At 37.0% G+C, this 22,003-nt stretch overlaps 1 protein-coding gene across 1 annotated transcript in view; it reads right to left on the bottom strand.

Annotated features, from left to right (window-relative positions):
* Nucleotides 1-1,133: 1,133 nt before the first annotated feature.
* Nucleotides 1,134-22,003, bottom strand: part of LOC119805519 (transmembrane protease serine 11C) — a 50,604-nt gene continuing 29,734 nt past the window's right edge. Inside the window, exons 6-10 of the mRNA XM_038317474.1 lie at nucleotides 11,399-11,437; nucleotides 7,753-7,924; nucleotides 5,872-6,131; nucleotides 4,735-4,877; nucleotides 1,134-1,295 (exon numbers count right to left, since the gene is read on the bottom strand). Coding sequence (XP_038173402.1) covers nucleotides 1,134-1,295; nucleotides 4,735-4,877; nucleotides 5,872-6,131; nucleotides 7,753-7,924; nucleotides 11,399-11,437 — 776 coding nt within the window. The remainder of the gene's footprint in view (nucleotides 1,296-4,734; nucleotides 4,878-5,871; nucleotides 6,132-7,752; nucleotides 7,925-11,398; nucleotides 11,438-22,003) is intronic.

Below are 22,003 nucleotides of genomic sequence, written 5' to 3'. Positions count from 1 at the left end.
GACCAGTTCCCTGGAATTGTCAGTTGATTTCAATGTAAAAGAAATGAGAGTTGCCTGGAAAGTAGTAAGAACCAGTAGATATTAACTAATATTATAATACAATTTATAGGAGGCATTGTGAAAATTCACCTCATGGTGAAAGTTATGGTGGTAGCTGTATATTGCTACTGACGAAACAGAAAAATGTCAAGTCCTAGAGACATTGATGAACTCCTATCTGAGAAAGAACTCAGATTAGGCGGTCATTTGGAGCAATGGAATAGAGCAGCAGAGTTAACATAACATTGCAGTTACAGATACCTACCTGTACCCTCCACTAGAATGTTTTCATATGGGAATAATCAGAGTGATGTGAAAGCAAAAATTTCTATATTCTTTATTTAGTTGCTGGTTTGCATTATTGAGAAATTTTAAGAGTTTGAAAACAAAAAGTGTGACATTATTTGCATTGTGAATTAAAGCCAACTATTGAAACAAGACTAATATGCCCATGGATGATCTTACAATTGCAAGAGAATCACCTTCTGAGAGAAATCTGAGGGATTGAAACGGCAGTAAACACTGTGATCTGTGAATAAACTCCATAGGCTTGTCATTTTGTTTCCAATCATTTAAGATGAGAAAGAATTAGAAGAATTAGTCTTGCTGCAGAGACCAAAAAGAAAATAGATCCATTTTCCTGAGTAACTCTTATGGGCAGTATTACTGCAATGCACTGAACTCCGTGTTCAAACACACTGATCCTGGAGAATCCACGAACTGGCCAGTGCAGAAGATGACCGATACAATCAGAAACATGTATAACTAATGCTCATGTGACACATTACCCTAATAGCTGCCCCTCCAAAGTAACAGAGAGTATTTCCTTAATAAACTAAGACCTTATTCACTCCCATAATTATATACATCCTAAAAATGTGTAAATGAGAAAATTATATATTTTGGTTTATACTTTCACTAAAGATTCATCAAACTTTAATACAATAACTCTAAACTCTCCAATTTCATGCCTTTAAATTTTTTATCTAAATGTGTAGAAGAAGAGAAATATGTAAGGAAATGTGATTTTGGGATTGCAAACTTACTTAACAGACAAATAACCTTTGAACTTTGATCTATAAAGAAAAGCCAGACTAGAGACCAGTTTTGGATGTGATCCAGTTTCGATAGAATGTCACCCGAGTGTAGACACCAGGCTTGTTTGGAAGGGCACATTCATCTCCCCAGCTTACAATACCAGCAAGGAACCAAATGCCTTTAGAATCTTCACTAACCAATGGCCCGCCAGAATCACCCTGCAGAGAAAAAAAAGAGTCAACAATATAAATTAGTGACATTGTATCTGTTTTTCTTTTATAGTACTAGAAGAGGACACCCAAAAATGAGAACAAAAGAAACCCCACACTTTGGATATTTCAATACTTGAAATGGTACTAGTCTAACATATTTTTCTGTGTCATTATTTTCTAAAGACTAGTATGTCAGTATATATTGTTGACTAATGCAATACAAGAGTGGAAAATTAGTATGAAATGTTTCAACTTAGTTACTAACTTAATGTGTGATTTCCCTCTGTATGCTGTGATTACCATTGATTAATAAAGAAAGCTGCTTTGGACCTATAGCAGGGCAGAACTTAGGCATGGATATCTAGGCTGAATGTTAGGAGAAAGAAGGGCAGAGTCAAAGAGAAGCCATGTAGGCCCATCAGAGCCAAAAGGAACTGTAGTTGGTAAGCCATAGCTACGTGGCGATACACAGATTACTAGAAATAGGTTAAATTAAGGTGTAAGAATTAGCAGATAAGAAGCTAGAGCTAATGGGCCAAGCAGTGATTTAAATAATATAGTTTCTGTGTGATTCTTTTGGGGCTAAGTGGCTGGGAACTGACTAGTGGCCTCCTTGCTACATTAATTAAGGAGTTGTTGAAGGTATTTCTTCTTATGCAGTCATCACCATATTGAGGCATGCTCTTCCCTACGTAACTATTATGCTTGGGGAAAAGGAAGGAGTGTATATTCTCCCTTCACTAAAATAGGACATAGTTTTTTATTCTTGAGCAAATGTTGGTCCCTATATTAAGGAAAGTAACTGTCTACATCATATATTTACTTTCTTATATGAGAATACTATGATTCTACTTTCATCATATTTCAAATGGATAATATGCTATTCTAAAGTATTTGTGTTATATATTAGATCCCCAAACTTACAATCTTCTTAAAGCAAAATTTGTACTCTATTTTGAGCAGTGTCCCTCCATTTTCCCACCCACCCACCCACCCTTGATAACCATTTATTATTATTATTAATTTGTTTAAAGATGTATTGTTATTTCTGTTTATGTGTGTGTATACCAGAGCATGTCAAGGCCAGAAGGGAGCTTGAGTCCCCTGAAGTTGGAGTTAGAGGCAGCTGTGATCCATTCTACATTGGGGTTGGGAATGAAATTCACTCTGGTCTTTCTTCTGCGAGAGCAGTATGCGCTCTTAAATGCTAAACCATCTCTCCAGTCTTAACAGACGTCAGTATATTCTATTTTAGTGAGTCAGTCTTTAAAGATTTCATGAGATCCTGAAGTATTTGACTTTCTCTGTGGCTTTTTTATTTGGTGTGTTTGTTTTCCATCATGACTGTACCGTTTTCTCTCCTTATTATTAGTGTGTAATTTTCTCTATATCATTACAGATCATCTTTTCTTTTTATTATAGTCATAATTCATATCATCTTAAAGTTATTTCTCATTGTGTTTTTAATTTGCACTTCTGTGATTATTTATTTTGAGTACTTTTTCAAATGAAAAGGTGTTTGTTTTTTTTGTGTGTGCATGTGTATATTTGTGTGCTTGTAGAGATCAGAAGTTGATGTCAAGTGTCTTCCTTGATCACTTTCCAACTTATTTTTGTAACAGAGTCTCTCTCTTACAGAACCTGGAGCTCTCTGACCCAACCTAATGGTAAAGCTAGGGATCCCCTTTCTCTCTCTTCCCAGTGCTAGGATTATTGATATGGAATTCCATGTCTGGCTTTCTCCCCCATGGATGCAGGGGAAAACCAACTCAGGTCTTCATGATTGAGCGGTTAAACTATCTCCCAAAACCCGATTTGTATTTTTTCTTTGGAAAAAAATGTTTATTTAGGCTGTTTTCCCATTTTGTGAAGTCAGAACATGGTGCATTTGGTATTGATTTATATGAGTTACAGGAAGTTTCTAAAATTTGGCTTCATGACAGACTTGATATTTACAGAATATACAAAAGGATTCAATAGAATGTGGAATTTTAAAATATGAAAGTTAACATTAATAGAGAGTACAAATAATTGTGTAGATTGGAGGAGACAGTGAAGAAAACAGGCAAGTGATTAGTTTTTAATACTTGAAGAAAGTTTCTGAAACAAGAGGATGAACTTGGGTACAAATAGAAATGTATCACAAAGAAAGGAAATTATGGTGGTTTTCCTTTGATTTCTTCATTTTTCTGGTTATTAAGAAAACTAATATTCTAAAGAAGATTGAGACATAGTGTAATATGTAGAAAAATATGATGAAAGTTTGACATAGCTCAATAAGATATACCAGAGTTATATTAGGTAAGGATTCACATGCATTAAATTCCTTGGGTTTACAAGAAGACAGTATTTTACCTAGTGTGCAGAAGCTGATAGGGTTGGCAGATTACTCTGTGATTCACTGTGATTCAAGATTATTAGCATAGGCGTGGGGGAAGTAGAAGATGAAGCCACAAAGGGTGTAGTAAATACAACTGCTGAAGCATGGGTCTTAGGCTGTGGCAGGTTAGGAGACACAAGTCTGCTTAACCAGTTAAGTACAATGGGCATTTAAGCTCTTCTTCCTCTCCAAGAATAGGCTTAGTTAGTTTGAAAACTAGAAAGATAAAAACCTGTAATTAGAGAGGACAGTTGTGTGTTATAAATACTTATTTGCTTGCCTTCTTGTTATTAGAGTATAGGGATGTGTTTACTCATTTCAATATCCCTGTACATAATACAATAAGTAACTTCTACACAGTGATTGAGTAAAGTGAGGTTCTTCTTGGGTTTATCACTAGTTGTGCCTTCCTAGACTACTTTACTTGTGTATTTTGTAAGCTCCAGGACTATTACTTATTAACAGCATAGGGATATTAGAAGCACATTCATTAATAAGGAAAAGTAGCTGAGTTTAGAGTTCAGAGAATGGGCACAAGATAAAAATTCCTCTCTGTTTAAGTCCCTGCTCTCTCAGTTTACTTGAGTGCTACCTTGTCTCTTTGCCCAAACTCCTTATCAGAAATGGGTTTCAAAATAAAATATGCTGCAGGAGATTACCACAACTAAAGTAAAGGGGTATTCTCAATGATCTTAGAATCATGCCTCTTATGTGGGATTCCACTTAGAAGTTGTCAAGTAAATAAAATAAGGAGGATGTTGGGATCAGCTGTGAAAGCTCCATAAGTAATTAGTATTACATTAAGCTGACAGTTTCTTGGAGATAGACCAGTCAAGTTAAAGTTATCCAAGATGTATCTCACTTATTCATTGTTCATGCTGAGTCTCTCCTTCACTTCCATACACTGCTTCCAGTAACAAACCGACTGGCTTAGAATCATACTATTTTACTGATACCAATTTACACTATAGTTAGACAATTTAGCCACCCATATTTTTAAGATTGAGAAAATTGCACTGTCCATTGAAAATCTAAAGCTATCAGAAAAAAAAATCATGGCATTACCTGGCAGGCATCAACACTGCCCTCCAGGAACCCAGCACACAGCATTCCAGGTGTTATCACACCACCGTATGCCTTTCCACTATTGCAGGTCTTGTTATCAATAATCTTCATTCTTCCTTTCTGGAGTATATTAGGACTTTCTCCTGAAGAAACAATATAGTATAATTTTTTAAAAGAGCGTTTAAAAATCACATATTGACATTTGCATATCTACTGTGTGAGAACATATGTGTGTGCACGTGCATGCATGAGCATGGATGTGGAGGTCAGAGGTCACCCCTGGAGTGTAGGTTTTCTCTTTCCACCGTGTGGGTTCTGTGAGTAAGTCCAGGTTCTGATGCTTCAAGGCAAGTGCTTTACCCAATGAGCCATGTTGCCAGCCCTCCAAATTGTAATACGTTTTTAGAAACTCAATATTAGTTTCTCTGAGTTAGTATTTAATTTTAAAATTATATTTGTTTTTTCAGGCAGTGTAAATCTCATTGAGGTTAGAGCAAGAAATCCTTATGAACACACCACACACCAAACTATTGCTGAAAACAATCACATTTAGAACGACTTTGTATATCTTTTGTGACAGGATTGTTTTCTTTTAAATGTTTTAAAGTTTTACAATTTCCATGTTTGTTTTAGAAAGTAAAAGTAAAATTTCTATGTCAGAAGCAAAAATTTCATCATCATTTATAAATTTTTATTTAAGCTTATTACTGTAATTATAAATCTTAAAATCATTTAACTTTATTTTCCTGTTTTAAAAATGCATTTTAAATCTATTTTTGTACTAACCATATAGAATTAAGGTCATGGAATGCATGTAATAAGTGGGTTTTGCTTAAATATTTCCTCCTCAATGAAAGATAAATATTTATTGAGTGAATTAATGACACAGAGGAAATTATGTATGCAAATGAAAAGAAATTTATGATTACTGCCATTACAAGGGCATTATGGCAAACAGTTCTATGAAATTATAATTTCTAAATAAATGATACTGAGCACAGTTTTCAATCCATTGCACATTATACTATTTTAAATGATCTACAGAGACTATTTTTCACATTTAGTTGTAGTTCTAAATGTATTTCTCTTTGATTCCTAAAACTGGAATTCTGTCATTGAGAGATGTGAGGAACTTACCGTCAGACTTTAGTGTTCCCCATCCAGTGACCACCACATCTGAGTTGGGTGGGAACTTCTGAGTCTCTTCAGGTAAACATGCCTTTCGAATGTTGCTTGCAAATAATACTGGCGAAGACAGATGCACAACAGCTATGTCATTATCATGTGCAGGGTAACTGTAGTTCTCATGGATTATAATATTCTTGACATTTCGTTGTATTTGTGGTTTATTTAAAAGAAGCCCAAAACTAACTTTCCAGCCTTTTGGATTTGCATCCCTAAAGGAAATAGATTTATTTATTAAAACTTCTATATATTAGAGCTAAAGGAATTAGTCACTTAGCCTTTAAAAACTAATTTGGTCATTTGCATTTCTATAGCACTTTTTTTGATACAAGGTTTCATTGTGTATTTCTGACTGGCCTCAACTTGCTATGTAGAAGCAAGTTTGAGACTGGCCTTGAACCCACAGAGATCCTTCTATTTCTGCTTACTGTATTTATGCTGAGATTAAAGGTATACATCATTATGGCAAGCTCCCCATACCCACCCTCACAAAAAAGCTATATATAAAAGAAGAAATAAAAACGAAGCTGTTTGTATACATTTTGAGTAACTCCATAAAATATGCCTTAAAAGATAATCAACAGTTGGGCATATGAGCCCAGCATTTGAGGCACAGAAGCAAAAGTGGTGAGTTTGAAGCCACTCCGGGATACAAAGTAAATCTGAGGTCCTTTTGAGCTATGTGTAGTGAGACTTTAGCTTAAAAATAATTGAAGAGAAATGAAAATTTATGGAAAGTGCATTTTTTTTCTTTTTTTGGTTTTTCGAGACAGGGTTTCTCTGCAGCTTTTTTAGAGCCTGTCCTGGAACTAGCTCTTGTAGACCAGGCTGGCCTCGAACTCACAGAGATCCGCCTGCCTCTGCCTCCCGAGTGCTGGGATTAAAGGCGTGCGCCACCACCGCCCGGCTAAGTGCATTTTATTTATTGGATGGAATAGAAAATACTGAAGGGGATTAGGAAGGTAAATATGTCAGCACAAAATAACAAGATTTAATACAGAGTGGGAAGGATGTGAACACAAAGAATTTATGAAAATTATATCATTTAAAACTTTTCGTCATTTTACACAACAAATAAAATACTTTTGTCTTCCATCTTTACTCGTTATTTGCTATTTTGTACACTATTTTCTAAAAAGTAGCCCTATTGAAATGTTTGCAAACTCTCTACTAAAGTGCTATAATAAGTAAGGATGGTTTTCACTAGAGCTGAGCAAGTTACAGGTGAAATTTTGTTTTTAGCCAGCTCAGTGGTACAGTGCTTGCCTGGCATGCACGATACCCTGAGTTCAATCCCTAGTACTGAGAAAAGAAGGGAGGATGGAGAGGTGTCAATCTCTCAATGCAATCATGTACTCTTTAAGCAGCCATTATTTCTTCTGGGCATGGTAGTCTACCTCTGTAATCACAACACTTAGTAAGCAGAGGCAGGAGGGTTGCAAGTTGCAAGTTTGAGGCCTCTCTGTCATTGAGACCATTTTGCTAACTCTCCTTTACCAGTGTTTTGGAGACACTATTGTTGCTAATATTGAGACATATTGCTGGTGGTTAAGGAACAGAGTGCTGCCAAGTGTTCCACAATACACAGGCCAGGTTCTACAACACATGATTATATCTAGTCCAAAATTGTCAATATTTCTACTTTTGACAAGATTCTATAGGATGACTACTCTGTTTGCTATTTTACTGATTAATCAATGAGCAATTTTGAGGCTGTGCCTCACTGGAGCATAGAGCAGTTGGAGGCATAGTTTCATGATTACACTGACAGGGAGGTATTACTGGGCTCTTAGTACTTGGGTGCCTTTGCTCCCTTCACACGGCTTACTTTACCTTGTGAAACAGTGAGCGGCAGTGACAAGCCAGTTGTTACTAATCAGAGTGGCCCCACATCGGTGGACACTATTCTGTTGAAGGCTTGCTTGCCAGGGCCATTCTCCTTCCTCAGCATCCTGGCCTCCTACTATTTTGACGCCCGAGGGAGTAATTGTACGTCGTCCACAGCCTGTTCCAAGGAGAGTTCATCAGTGTTGTTGATAATGCTTATACATATGTCTTGCTATAGTAAATAAATCCCTATAACGTATGTCTCTATTAACTAGTAACTAAGAAAAATCTCACTGTCTTGGAGAAATTTGGATGGGTTTACTGCTGATATGATTTCCTGAAATATACTCCAAGTAGATCGTCATCTCATCCTTCTGTGCCTACCACTCCCATGTTCTCTGTGTCTGTCTTGTCTTACTATGGCTTGATGTGTGAGGTAGGTAGGATTATAGGTTTGGTTTTAGAAGAGACCAACCTTACTATATTGCCCGAGGAAATATGTGGTTTTAAACTTCAGTGAAGGTTAAAAAAAGCAACGAATGACGTGTAAATATTCATATGAAAGTGCGACTGAATATCAATGTTATGAGACAGAGCCAATAGAAGTCCTAATACACAGTGTTAGACACAAGCAATGACATGAAGATGGCCAACACTTGCAAAGCCATCTGCTTCTGTGAAGCTGGTCTGTACATTATTGTCAATTTAGAAACATAAGAGACAGCTAGACTGTGATGTCTTGACAGCAAATTCATAGTAATAGTATAGTTCATTATTCATCAAGCTGACCATGGCTACCTTGACTATCTTAACTTTCTACCAATAAAGTGCTGAGTTTGTCCTTTGTCTTCTATTCCTAGAGATCACCATCTCATCAGTAAATACTTTTAAAGATGAGGAATTAGGGACTGGAGAGATAGCTCAGAACTTAAGAACACTGGCTGCTCTTCCAGAGGACCTGAATTCAGTTCCCAGCAACCACATGATGGCTCACAATTATCTGTAGTGAGATCTGGTACCCTCTTCTGGCCTGCAGGGATGCATGTAGGTAGAACACTGTATAATAAATAAATAAACAAACAAATAAATCTTTATTAAAATTATGCTTTTTTTAAAAAATATGTATCTAGAACCTACCATAGAGAACACATTACATAAAAGGAGCTCAATAAATATTTGTAGAAATAAAAACTGTAAAACTTGTAGTAAAAGTATTTGTTCACTACTTCATTCGGAGAGTGAAAAAATTGTAATGTATTTAAGGCATAAACTAAGGCAGTGGTTAGTATTTGGCAATGCTGGAGACATTTTGTATTATTATAAGAGAGTGGAGGCTGGGGGAGTGTCTATGGCTACCCAGTAGACAAAGGCCAGGGATATTGCTAGCTACCCAATGATAAACTGGAGAACCACTGAAACAAAGAATTAGCTGGCCTCAGTGTCAATGTTGTTAGGAGTAAGACACACTGGGCAGCAGAATTGACTTGTATCAAGAATAAGAACGTTTAGCCGGGCAGTGGTGACTCACTCCTTCAATTCCAGCACTTGGGAGACAGAGGCTGGTGGATCTCTATGAGTTCTAGTCCCGCCTGTTCTACAAAGTGAGTTCCAGGATAGCCAGAGCTGTTACACAGAGAAACCCTGACTCGGTGGAAAAAGAAAGAACATTTAAGCGCATTTAAGTATTTAAATAAATTTAAAAAATTTAGCTGGTCAGTAGGTTCACAACTGATGTATGATTATAGTGGCAGATATACTTTGAGATATTCTTTCCTGAAGGAAGAAAGGCATGAGAAGTGTAGGAGAGTAATGCACACTTTTAAAGGTCCTAGCTGATGTCCTGAAACCATTTGGTTTGCTTTAGGCATATTTCTAACCTCCTTTCTTGAGTCACGTAGCTGTGGCTGCCATGTCTAATGGGTACGTTCACATTGACTCATTGACTGTCACTCCCTTTTCTTTTTCTTTCCACTCCCACATCACTGACTCTATGGAGGATAAAGCAACTAATCCAGACCCAGGGGATGGAGGTTCCTCCCTACCCTGATTTCTGTTTGGGCTCCTCCTAAAGGAAGTTGGTTTTTACTCAGCTTCCTTCAGAGAAATATAAAACCAAAGGCCTTCTCTGTGGGTTAGGTGCCTCCCTAGAAGGTTTGACTTTGCTGTTTCTGACCTTACTCATACTTCTCAATTTCTATCCATTCGTCAACTTCCGTCTGAAGCTCCCATTTACTTTACTCATGATTGTGTCTGTTGAGCTTTCAGCCACCATCTCTGCAGCCTTACCTTGCTATTACCTCTGCTTAAGTACTACGTGGAACCCTGTAGCTTTATTATACCAAAAGGGAGCAGATGGTAAATTTCAGACATTTAAAGACTAGAGTGAAGATTGCTGGCTGATACTTTTAGAAATATCACAGGACCTGCAGGGGTTTTATTGCCATCCTACCCGTTTACCTCTAATATGTTTTAATATACTTTATTGCGGCACACAGTGATTCTTTACATTTATTTTGTTTTCTGCATACCCTCACCTTTCTATTACAAGTGTGATCAGAACTCTAGCTGGATCAAGTCAAATTCTGGATTCTGAAATGAAAGGGTCTCAGTGTTCCAGCTGGGGAGCAGATAGACTGGATGATATCTTTAGTACCGTTGCTCATGGACCTGTAAAGACGTCTATGAACCTGACAGTTTTCCAATTGTGGATTTTCAATTTACAAATACTGAGAATTTCACAGCCATAATTGGTTTTAAGATGTTTTATTAAGTTGCTTGTGGGTTGTTTAATCAAAAAATCTCTGAAAAAGAAACCTTAAATAGCCTTGTGTTTAAATTTTGTCCAGGTTCCCACTAAATAACTAAGTGGCGACTAAGGGGTAGTAAGAGCAGCCTGGGTCACTGTCACCTAGCTCTAGAGGGTGAATGCTCTAATCCAGCTACCCCAGTCAGTCTTTGTCCCCAGATAAATGAAGCTTTCCTTGACAGCTTATTCTGAGTTCCAGCCACTTTAAGGATCATGTTTCCTGAGACCAGCAATGGAGTGGGGGTGGGGGTGAGAACAATGCCTTGCCCAGCAAGGAAGAAGTGGTTTGCATATAAAGCATACGGCTCTCTGCACACCGATTTAGTTACTAGGGTCAGCATTCCAGGGAGAGTTCCTAGGCCTGGGATTCTTATAGGTGACACATAAAACCCAGAGAGCTGACAAGCACCGAGGGCTAACTGTCAGCGCAAACACTCTGGTGAGTAATTTATTCCTATCACTTTATTTTATCTTCACACTAATTTGAAACTAAGGCTTGGCACATTAAAAAAAAAAACTTATGCTAATCCTTCACTCTAGAATCCAGATCCGAATCAGATCCGAAACTCCGAATACTCATGAAGCTGATTTTAGATCCTAAGTTCTTAATTACCACTGCTTGTCCCTAGGTCCTCTCTGCCATCATGGCATGTAACAGTGCTCCTCCTTTTAAATCCAAGACGTCACTCTACATCTATTCCTACAGTGACATTCAGTAATCTGTTACTACAGTAACGTTCACATACGTTTCTGAAAGTCAGGCTTCTTATTACACTTCAACTGCAGGTCTCCTTGTCATTCTAAGGATGAATTTTTGATGGCAAATAACTTGGTTGATAGACTTACATGTATTGAGAAGATCTTCTGCTATTGGCATTGTAATGTCTATAAATCAAGAAAATGAAAATGTTTACATTTATAAACACATTTTATTATTAACATTAATGGTAATTATGTTGCTTTTGGAGATATCCTGTAAACACATTATCTATCTTGATTGCCAGTTCCATTCATGAATTAACATAGAAAAAAAGAAAATATTTATACTTATTGTTTTAAAATGCTAAAGTTCCCCACTATAATTTATTTGCAAAGCAGTTTAGTTTTGAGATGTCCTAAAACATACACGAAATAGTGACCTTCCACCAAATCCTAGAACACACCTTAACAAATAATTCTAGTAAGTAGGATGCTGTTACTTTTGCTGCATTTTTAACATTAAAATTAATTTTTGATTAACATATAAAGAGATGATTTCACTATTGTTTTTTAAAGTATATAGTCACACTTTGTTCTTATTGCCTCTCAATCTTCTGGATGCCTCTTCTCTTTCCTCTTCCCACCGAACATTGGTCTCATTTCAGCTTTCATGATACACACTCCATTACCATCTCTTCTTCCTACCTGTTCTTCCCTTTAGACCTCTTTCTTCTCTTTTATAATTTGCCCTGATGTTTAACACACACACACACACCACACACACAGGCACACACACACACAGGCACACGCACACACATGTGCACAAATTTTCAATCAAGGTTCCACAAATGAGAGAAAATGTATCTTTTTCTTCCTGAGTCTGGTTAATTTTTTTTTTCCGAGACAGTGTTTCTCTGTGGCTTTGGAGCTTGTCCTGGAACTAGCTCTTGTAGACCAGGCTGGCCTCGAACTCACAGAGATCCGTCTGCCTCTGCCTCCCGAGTGCTGGGATTAAAGGCGTGCACCACCACCGCCCGGCCCTGAGTCTGGTTAATTTTTGCTTGACATAATAATCTTTAATTGTGTCTATTTTCTGAAAATGTTATAATGTCACTCTTCTTTATGGATATACAAAATTCCATTTTCTATAGGTTCCACCCTTTCATTATCTGGTCATTTCCTGATGGATACCTAGGCTGGCCCATAGCTTGGCTCACATGGGCAGTGCTCTGGTACACATAGATGCGCTGACAGCATCCTAGATGAGTGTCCAGGAGTAAGCAGCTGGGTCAGATAGTAGTTCTGGTTTTAGTTTCAGTGGTTTCATTTGTGTTAAGTCCTTTTAATATATTTTAAAATTTATATATTTTTTATGCTGTGGTTCAATTGTTTGCCATCCTACTTCCCATTTATTTCATATCAAAATAATTTATTTGGGCAATGAGACACATTTTGAGCGTTTTCTCTCATTTCTGTATAGATTTTAGACACTTGGAATGAAATCATTTATACCAGATAGTTTTGTTATGCATCCCATTTGTTAACATAACTGTAAATTTGCTCAATTGACATGGAGAAACTATGAGGAGAGATTAAACAAATGAATCATACTTCAGATTTCATATGTGGAAAACAGACAGTTTACTATCTAAGAGTTCTAAAAGACATTATCAACTGCACTATGAGGTAAACACTATAAATGTCTATGTTCATTTATTTTATGTCCTTGATTTCTATAAATTAAGGAAGAAGAATCCAATTCTGCATGTCAATTAAAGTTCAGTTTAATAATTAGTTGTACAATTAACCAGACAAACAAAAGAATACTTTACCAGACATTGACCTGTCTAAACAAAAGGCAAGGGCACTTAGCAGTCAGCTGGACTAGAGAAGAAAGGGGGCCACACCTACTAGACAAGAAATCTGCCATAGCTTCGTATACCCATTGCTATTGTCTCACAGAGGGCATTCTTTGTTTTATATGATATGTCTAGTTTAGTTTTGAATTTTTGTGTTTGGTAGCATATATCAAATCATATTAAGATTTTTAGAAATAAACGTTTAGATGGATTGGACAAATCTTGTCCTGTACTCAAAGAACTAATAATTTTTTTTTTGTTTTTTCGAGACAGGGTTTCTCTGCAGCTTTTTTTTTTTTTAGAGCCTGTCTTGGAACTAGCTCTTGTAGACCAGGCTGGCCTCGAACTCACAGAGATCCGCCTGCTTCTGCCTCCCGAGTGCTGGGATTAAAGGCGTGCGCCACCACCGCCCGGCAGAACTAATAATTTTTAAACTCTATGTTATTCATACAAGTTTCTTCCTTTCTTAAAGTTTTCTTTATTAATAAATTCCTTTCCAAAGAAAACAAATGTCTTGGAATTGTAGTTAGCTTTTAAAAGTTGTGCTGTCCCATAGCACAATGGGACAGTTATCACTTGGGGATGAGGAAGACAAGCTACAGTGAGTTGAGAAATGACTTAAGTCATTTTCCTTTCGGATTGAGTCACAGCTGTGGCTGTCTGTATTTCCTGCAATTTAAGTCTCCTGACTCACATTCCAAGGTTAGAAATCTTGTGGATTGGCCTCACAATGACAAATTCAACAGTGTAACCCAAGAGACTCTCCTTACAGTGTGCTATATTAAGGAAGTGACAGAAAACAATAGCTCTGTCTCTGCCAAGCAGGAGACGGATGAAAGGATGTGAAGAATCCTGGGAGTGGTGGCTCTCACAGCTGTAATTACAGCACTCCAAGGCTGAGGTAGGCGTGAGCCTGAGACCAGAGCAGTTTATAATACAAAGAAACTGAAAAGCCAAACAGCTCTGCAAATGTGCATCGGTCTTCTCCAAGGCCATAGGTATCAAAGCACAGACATAGATTTATCCTTAATGAATCAATTTGTTGGAAATGGAGATGAAAATTTGCAAGAGTTTAAAAATAACCTCTAGTTCTGTCCGTTTTCCTGTGGTAGGTTTAATGGCTGACCTGGAAACAATTGAATGCCTGAGCAAAAGTTATTAAACAAAGAGGGAGGATTTGAACAGCTGACAAAACCATTCTGTTGAGGGAGGAGTCAAGAAATTTATTTTAAGGCCAGAGAAATTTGGTATGATTGGTTGGAGGTGATATTAGATTTGAAACATGCTCTCTATGTTAGTCCTGTAGAATGTCCATGACTACTGCTCATAGTTGGGAAGTTGGGAAGAGGCAAATTTGGATGAATTGTTAAGAAAGAGGACTCCTGTCTTGGGTATGGTGTTGCCCTCCATTTAGCTTAGCACTCAGGTTACAGAGGCAGGTGGATTTCTTCGAGTTTGAAGCTTGCCTAGTATACAAACCAAGTACCAAGTGAGGTTGTGTCTCAAAGAAAGAGGAGGATAGGAAAAAGGGAAAGGAGGAGGAAGAGGCAACAGCAAAGCTGTTGGAGGTAGCATGAACCCTTATATGCTTTAATCCTAGCCGGTGCCCAGTCAGACCTGCCTCAATTAACAAAGCAGAGAGATAGAGAGATAAAGGTTTACGAAAGGAAGACCTTTCTATTACCTAGTTCTAGTAAAAAATTTCTCTTGAAAGAAGAAATCTGAAACAGATAATGAAAAACAAACTATAATATTCTGAGAATAAGGAATATTTTTTACAACATTAGTAGGCCCACTTGTGATGTGAATTTTATAGAATATGGACTTTAAATCTAATCAGGGGAATTTATCACTTTACATATTCTTTTTTTTTTTTTGTTTTTTTGAGACAGAGTTTCTCTGTGGCTTTGGAGCCTGTCCTGGAACTAGCTCTTGTAGACCAGGCTGGCCTCGAACTCACAGAGATCTGTCTGCCTCTGCCTCCCGAGTGCTGGGATTAAAGGTGTGCGCCACCACCGCCCGGCACACTTTACATATTCTAAATCCTAAAGAAGTTGATCAGTTCTACCTCTGAGGTGCATTTTCCTATGTAGAAGCATTCAGCCATACTCTTAGGGACATTTAAAAATGTCCAACTGGCAGATTTTGGAAAACTCTAAAACCGTAAGTGTATATGGATTTGCTACCTAAAATAAATGGTATAATTGTTTAATGATGTAAAAATTATCTCCCACCATTATTCGTGGTGTTTTAGCACACAAACGGTCATGCAACTGCTCTGCATTAAAAAGCAAAGGAGCTGAGAGTGGATATGGATAATGCTTGAACAGAAGTAGAATGCTCCACTTGTTAGAGGTTTTGGCTGGTCACCTGACTGCATAGCTAGCCCAATAATTGCTTTCTTGATGTTTTCAGTTTGACTGAGAGTTGTTCTGTGGTTGGATATTGTGTGTCATTTGCCATTCCTCAGGCTGAAGTAGGTTAGTTTTTGTTTTTATGAGTACATACCTTCCCAGGTAACAGTCTTGATGACGAGGATATAAATGGATATAATGTCAATATTAAAACAATCATGAACTGTTTCCACAGATGATAATTTTATGGGTAAATGGCATATTCAAGGTCAGAGGACAACCAGTTTGTTATGTCATTTTATTATAACAATTTTATGTGATATTCTGGACATTTTTGTGTATATTTATCTCATGTGCCCCATTGATCACAGCCACCTTTAAATAGTGACTATTTTATTAATATTTATGATTTTCAGTGTCTAGTACATAATTGTGTTATCGAACTGTATTTCAAACTCTAAGCTGAAACCTACATTTAAAAATATGCAAAGGAATATTATTTTAAAATAAATTCTTAGACTGGAAACTATTTTAAATATTAAGAGGCATAGTCTCCTACATATTTTGGGAAACTTGATTACATTTTCTGTGTGGCAAAGTCAAGAATTGGGGGAAAAAAGGTGTCTGCTAGAGCTAAAAACTGGCTCTTAGCTAAGAAAGCTTATTTTGATAATTATGTTTTCTTTCAAATGTCTTTAAAGATTTATCCAAAAATGCTGGGTTAGTTCAGTAATTTCAGTCCTGACACAGTGAAGACATTCCTTGTCTCAAGAGCAAGACTCACGAAAATATGTGTTCTCCTAACTCAGTCACTGCCTCAGTTTTAGCCAGCTGCTCACGAGTACTAGGCCAAGCATTGCTGCCGTCTGAGAACCCTTGACAGTGAGTCAAGGTCAGCATCCTCTTATTAATTATTATTATTATTATATCATCATTATTATTATTATTAGAGCTCAATGTTTTAATTTTTTCTTTTACTTCTACATGATTTGAAGCTTTTCATTTAACCATCAGGATTTAGGGGAAGCACTTAGCATATTTCATCTTTATTCAATTTAGTATTTTTGTGTGGGAAGTGATTATTATTTAAAAACAAGTAATAATCATAGACTTTAATCTTCCATTAAGATTATGAACATTTCTGTTTTATAAAGCCATTTCATTTAAGTTTTACTATATGAAGCTTGAAGCTTCCTTTATCTCTTACACGTTTCCTTTGGGTTTTTCCTTCCAGAGCTGGCAAGAGGTGGCCATTGCACCTGTCTCTGCAGTTTTGCAAATGACTCTAGACTACTGTTTGCCATCTTGGCTCGGGCTTCAGAGTGTCCACCTTCAATAGGTAAGCTCATGGTGTTGTGAGGTGAGCTCATTTAGTATATGCAATATCATTTGCTCTTCTCTTTGACATTAAAAATTTAAATGGCATAAATATTAAATATTAGGTGCATATTATGTTTACCTTAATAATATCAGATAAGCAGCCATAAAGTAATAAAGGTGAAATTTTAACAGGGTGTGGTGGTAGAAAGCTGAAGCCCTAGCATTCCAGAGGAATGCAAGTTCACCACGACACTCCTCTTCTTATGGAGACGCTGTCTCAAAAATGCTAAAGGATGGGATATAGGGGATGTTGTGAAGCTAATTTTAACTATGGGTTTAATCATCTTTAATGGAATGTGATATTAACATCAATGAGTAAAAATTTGGGTTTTGGGAATGAATATCAGCTTTCCTTCCGTTAAAATAAATGGAATAGGGTTAAAAATTTTGTTACAAGCAATTATTATTTACTATATTATTAACATTATGGTTATTATTATTATTAGTGGAGTTTTTGAGACAGGATTTCTGTGTGTAGTACTGGCTGTTCTGGAACTCACTCTACAGACCAGGCTGACATTGGACTCAGAGATCTGCCTGCCTCTGCCTCCTGAGTGCTAAGATTAAAACCTTGTGCCACCATGCCCAGTTTGGAAATAATTTTGGGGGAGAGCAGGGGAGAAATATATAAATGTTTTTTCTAGCACTTATGCTACATAGTCAATGTCAGGTGGCTTAACCCTCTTACCTTGTAATGATTTAGTGTTATAATAACAAAGGGTTGTATGAACTGGTTCTCCTGAGTTAGGTGTATTTATTACGTGTAGAAATGTTTGAGGACACTTTGCTAGATTTACTGCTTCTACATTTACATGAACAATAATCTTTATGCATATTTTACCTCATCCCTAAGGCTTGTAAAATCACTTTTAGTGAACTTATTCCACTACTTTATATCCATACATGAAAAACACATATGTATATTCCCTAAGACTCAACTGGTTGTACAGTGAACATTTGCTATCCAGTTATTAGAGAAATAAATGAAAGAACAATTTCTGATATATTTTATACAGCAACATTTTTTCCTCTCTTAGTATGTCCTAGGTTCTATGATAAGAGACTTGGCTGCATGTGCTTTAAAATCTGTGATGTCATACTCTTCTTTTTAAAAATGAAGTAACTAAGTCCCTATGGGGTAAGTGATTAGTTTTTTTTTTTTTTTTTTTTTTTTTGTGGGAGCTTGGGGTAGAGAGTAGAGTTTCGTTTACTGTTCCAGTGTTTAGGAGACTCCTTTTAAACATCTTTTTAAAACATCTCAGTTTTACTCATTTAAATTAATAAAGCAATGTGAGTTTGATAGACCAAGAGTAGCATTATTATGAATTATGTATAACAATTACACAAGTATCTAGTCCATTTTATTAAGTGAGAATGCAGTAAGGACCACCACACTGATAGACCAGAGTGAAAGCTCTCAACAAGACAGCAGAATTATTGGATTTTGATCTTGTATTTTATCCATTAGAACATTGTATCCTACTAGACTTCAGATTAATAGCCCTGGGAAGTTTTCTCCAGAAAAGGACTGATTGTGTGCTCATGATTTTCTTTCTCCTGAATGATGAATGGCGTAAGAATGAAACTTTATAGACAATTTTCAGAAACTATAGAAAAGAGACAGGTAGTGGCAACCTGCTCCAAGGATGGCCCCAGATGAAGCCTTAGTCAGGGATAGATATATCTGCTGCTTGCTAGGGTTTCATGGTAGAAATGTCCCTCCTCATTCTTCATCCATGTAGTTTAGCTGTATCTGACCTGAGTTGTACAGAGTTCTCACAATTAGTCTGAAGTCAAGATAGCATCAGGGAAAGTTCTTCAAGGCTCTGGTGACTCCAAGGACTTCTTGGTGCTCTTTGGCTTATAGTGGTTGCTTTATCCCCATCTGTCCTCACATGGCTGATGTGTGTTTATGCTTTCAGATAGACTTACTAGAATACTGTTCACAGGAATAGGATCACCCTAATCCACTGTGATATCATCTTTTGAAAATATTTTCTTTTTATTAAAATTATATTTATTTTTATTTTATGTGCATTGATGTTTTGCCTGCATGTGTGTATTTTGTGAGGGTGTCAGATACCCTGTAACTGGAGTTACAATGAGTTATGAGCTGCCATGTTGATGCCAAGAATTGAACCTTGGTCTTCTGGACATACTCTGAATTGCTGAGCCATTTCTCCTACTCTGTATGGTATCATCTTAATTTAGTTAATTTAATCTATCAAGACATGGTTGTCAAATATAATAGTCTCCACTTATCTTTAGGATTTAATACAGGGTCTTCAATGAATCCCTGAAATTTAGATATGTTTATTGTGGGTGTTAGATGCAAAAAAATAGTAAGAAAAGTGATGTGGGAAGTCCTGTCTATGTGTTGCTTTTATTAGCTAATGAATAAAGCTGTTTCAGCCAGTGGCTAAGAAGAATACTACAAGGTGAGAGTTCCAAGCAGATAGAGGAGGAGATAGTAGTCAGAGTGTTCCTTTGTGTCTAGAATTACTTCCCAAGTTGTCTCAGATTTTATTCTAGACACAAAAGAACAGAATTAAGCATGGATTTTTGGCAGCAGCATTTTCTTGGGTGGGCTCTGCTTGCTAGAGGCATGTCTCATTTAAGAGAGGCTTCCTGACTCATCTTTAGCTGCAAAAACCTTGCAGCTCTTTTAAGAAACCCTACTACCAAACACTTAAATGGTGTTTATGAGGAGCCAGCAGAAGGCTTCTTGGTAGTGACAAGGACCTTGAAACTCCATAGATTTGTGGCAATAAACATGGCTCCCCCCAGTACCTCTGCAATGAAGCTAGACTCACAGAAAGCTAAGGAATGGGTGGATCCAGCTGTCAAAGCCACAGCTTTAATCCTAGGCATATCACTTAGCAAATTAAAGACTCATATGGTAAGAAAAAGAGAGATATATAATAGAGATAGATTCAGATGAAAAAACCCTTTAAACAGTTTACAGTGTGTTTAAAAATATGTAGACTTGTGAGAGAAAAGAAAAAGGATAAAGTCCTTAAAAAATACAAGAAAGAGTAGTTGGGTGTGGTGGCACACACCTTTAATGCCAGCACTTAAAAGGAGGCAGAGGCAGGTGGATCTCTGTGAGTTCAAGGACAGCCTGGTCTACAGAGTTAGTTTCAGAACAGCCAAAAATACACAGAGAAACAATGTCTCAAAAACCCAAAATTAAAAATAAAAATAAAAGAAATAGAGTTTTAAATAAAACCATACAAAGATGAAAAATACACAGAGAGCATGGATACTGTATGTTATTGTGTTGTCTTTTTATTTTATGACTTCTGAGGAAGAAGTAACAGCTGCTAAAAGACATTTGTTTATAAATGATGCTGGGATAATCCAACATATATATTTTGAAAATGCCTCAAGTTCAAAATTGAAGTCAAAAGATGTTACTTTGGAGATAAGATTTTGCTTTTGTTTCCAAATGAAATGAGAGGCTGTGGATTAATTCTGGGTTAATAAAAATCAGGTTTGATCAAAGAAGACCGCCTGAAAAAATCTCCGATAGGAGTGGATAGCTCAGATGATCCAACATTTCAGAGGACCTCTGTTGGAGTTTCCTCTGAGTTCTATATCTAGAACAGCCTCAAGACTGTTTGCTGAGATGATCAAGTCTCACAGAGTATTCTAGTCAGGACTTGACCATAATCTTAAATTTTCTTTAGGTTCCCATAAGATTACCAGTGCCCCCAATCAGCAAGAAGTAGCCTGGAAAGCCGCATTCCCAAAAAATGGATTATGGATGTTTTTCTTTGTTTAGAGTGTTGGTTACAAGCTGTTATGGATAATTGTCAGGAAGTAAGCTACACAAAAAAGATTAGATTCAGAGTTTTTGTTTTGGAAAAAAGGGGGGGGAAAGGAATCGCTGCGGGACAATGGTCTTATACCCTGTAAAGATTTGTCACTTGTACTGGTTTAATAAAATGCTGATTGGCTAGTAGCCAGGCAGGAAGTAGAGGCAGGGTGACCAGAACAGGAAAATGCTGGGAAGAGGAAAGGTTCAGTCTGCAGTTGTAACCCAGACCAAGAGGAAGCAAGAACAAGTTTATAATTAACGTAGGTTTCTGTGTGTTTCTTTGAGACTGAATGATGGTGGGACTGGATGGGACAGAAACTCTGTCAACAGAAAAGAAAAAGTAAAAAGAGCTAAATAAATAATACAACAAAGTCACGTAAGCAGGGAAAATAATGAAATGATCTAGTGCAAGTGGGAAGCCCTTGTCTCATTAGGGAGTTGTTCCATAATGCTGTTCTTCCCCCACTGCAGACCACATATCCAGTACTGTAGAGGACCCAAAGTCCTTGTGCTCACATATAAGCTCCAGGGAAACTAGGAATGTTAGGCATGCATGGTTTTCTCTTAAGAAGAGATGTTTAACTTGTTTGTCACACAGAAGACTGAATGTGGATGTGGTTCACAGCCTGGTGACATCTGTATTATCTGTTTGGCCAGATGCTCCCCCAGACTCTTACAAACAGGACCAGAGATGGTTAAAAGTCTACTGACCTTTGCACTATCTTCATGATCAGGACCATACCAGATCCTCCCCCAGGCCCTTAGGCTAATACATGTAGTCTATCTAAAGAACCTATCATCATGAAAGATGTAGCATGTCCAAAGTGTTTTGATATAATCATGCCTTATGGGATTGTGTTATACCAGGAAACATTTTTTCAAATTATATTGTATTTAAATATGTTTAAAATAATTTTCTCAGTGTCAGACTCTTGAAGTCTGAACCAGTGCCAGCTACTTAGTTGTGTTGAACCAGATTTCCTCCTGTCCTCAGGTGGACTATTATTCTGCCACCCGTGGTGTTTGCAGAGACCTACCCTGACAGGGTGACCTGAGGAATGTGTAATCATAAACACAAGACTTCAAGCCACATGTTTTTGTAAAAAGTAACATCTTAAGTGTTTTAGAATGTACTAATGAGGAAACAGATATCCAAGAATAGAGTAAGAATAATATCATTTCTGTTTTTCTTAGAAGCAGTCACCCTCTTTATTTCTTGATAATGAGCTCCCGCTCATTATCTTGACACAACCCAGGGATGTGATTCGAGGACCTACCCATAAGCCCATAAACTATCAAATTAAAAAGAATAACTATCTGCCTTTCTTTCTTTCTTTCT

Source organism: Arvicola amphibius, chromosome 1 (genome assembly GCF_903992535.2).
Source record: "Arvicola amphibius chromosome 1, mArvAmp1.2, whole genome shotgun sequence".
NCBI classification, from domain to species: domain Eukaryota; kingdom Metazoa; phylum Chordata; class Mammalia; order Rodentia; family Cricetidae; genus Arvicola; species Arvicola amphibius.
Note: the sequence above shows the minus strand (reverse complement) of the source record. Positions and strands in the feature narration are given on the sequence as shown.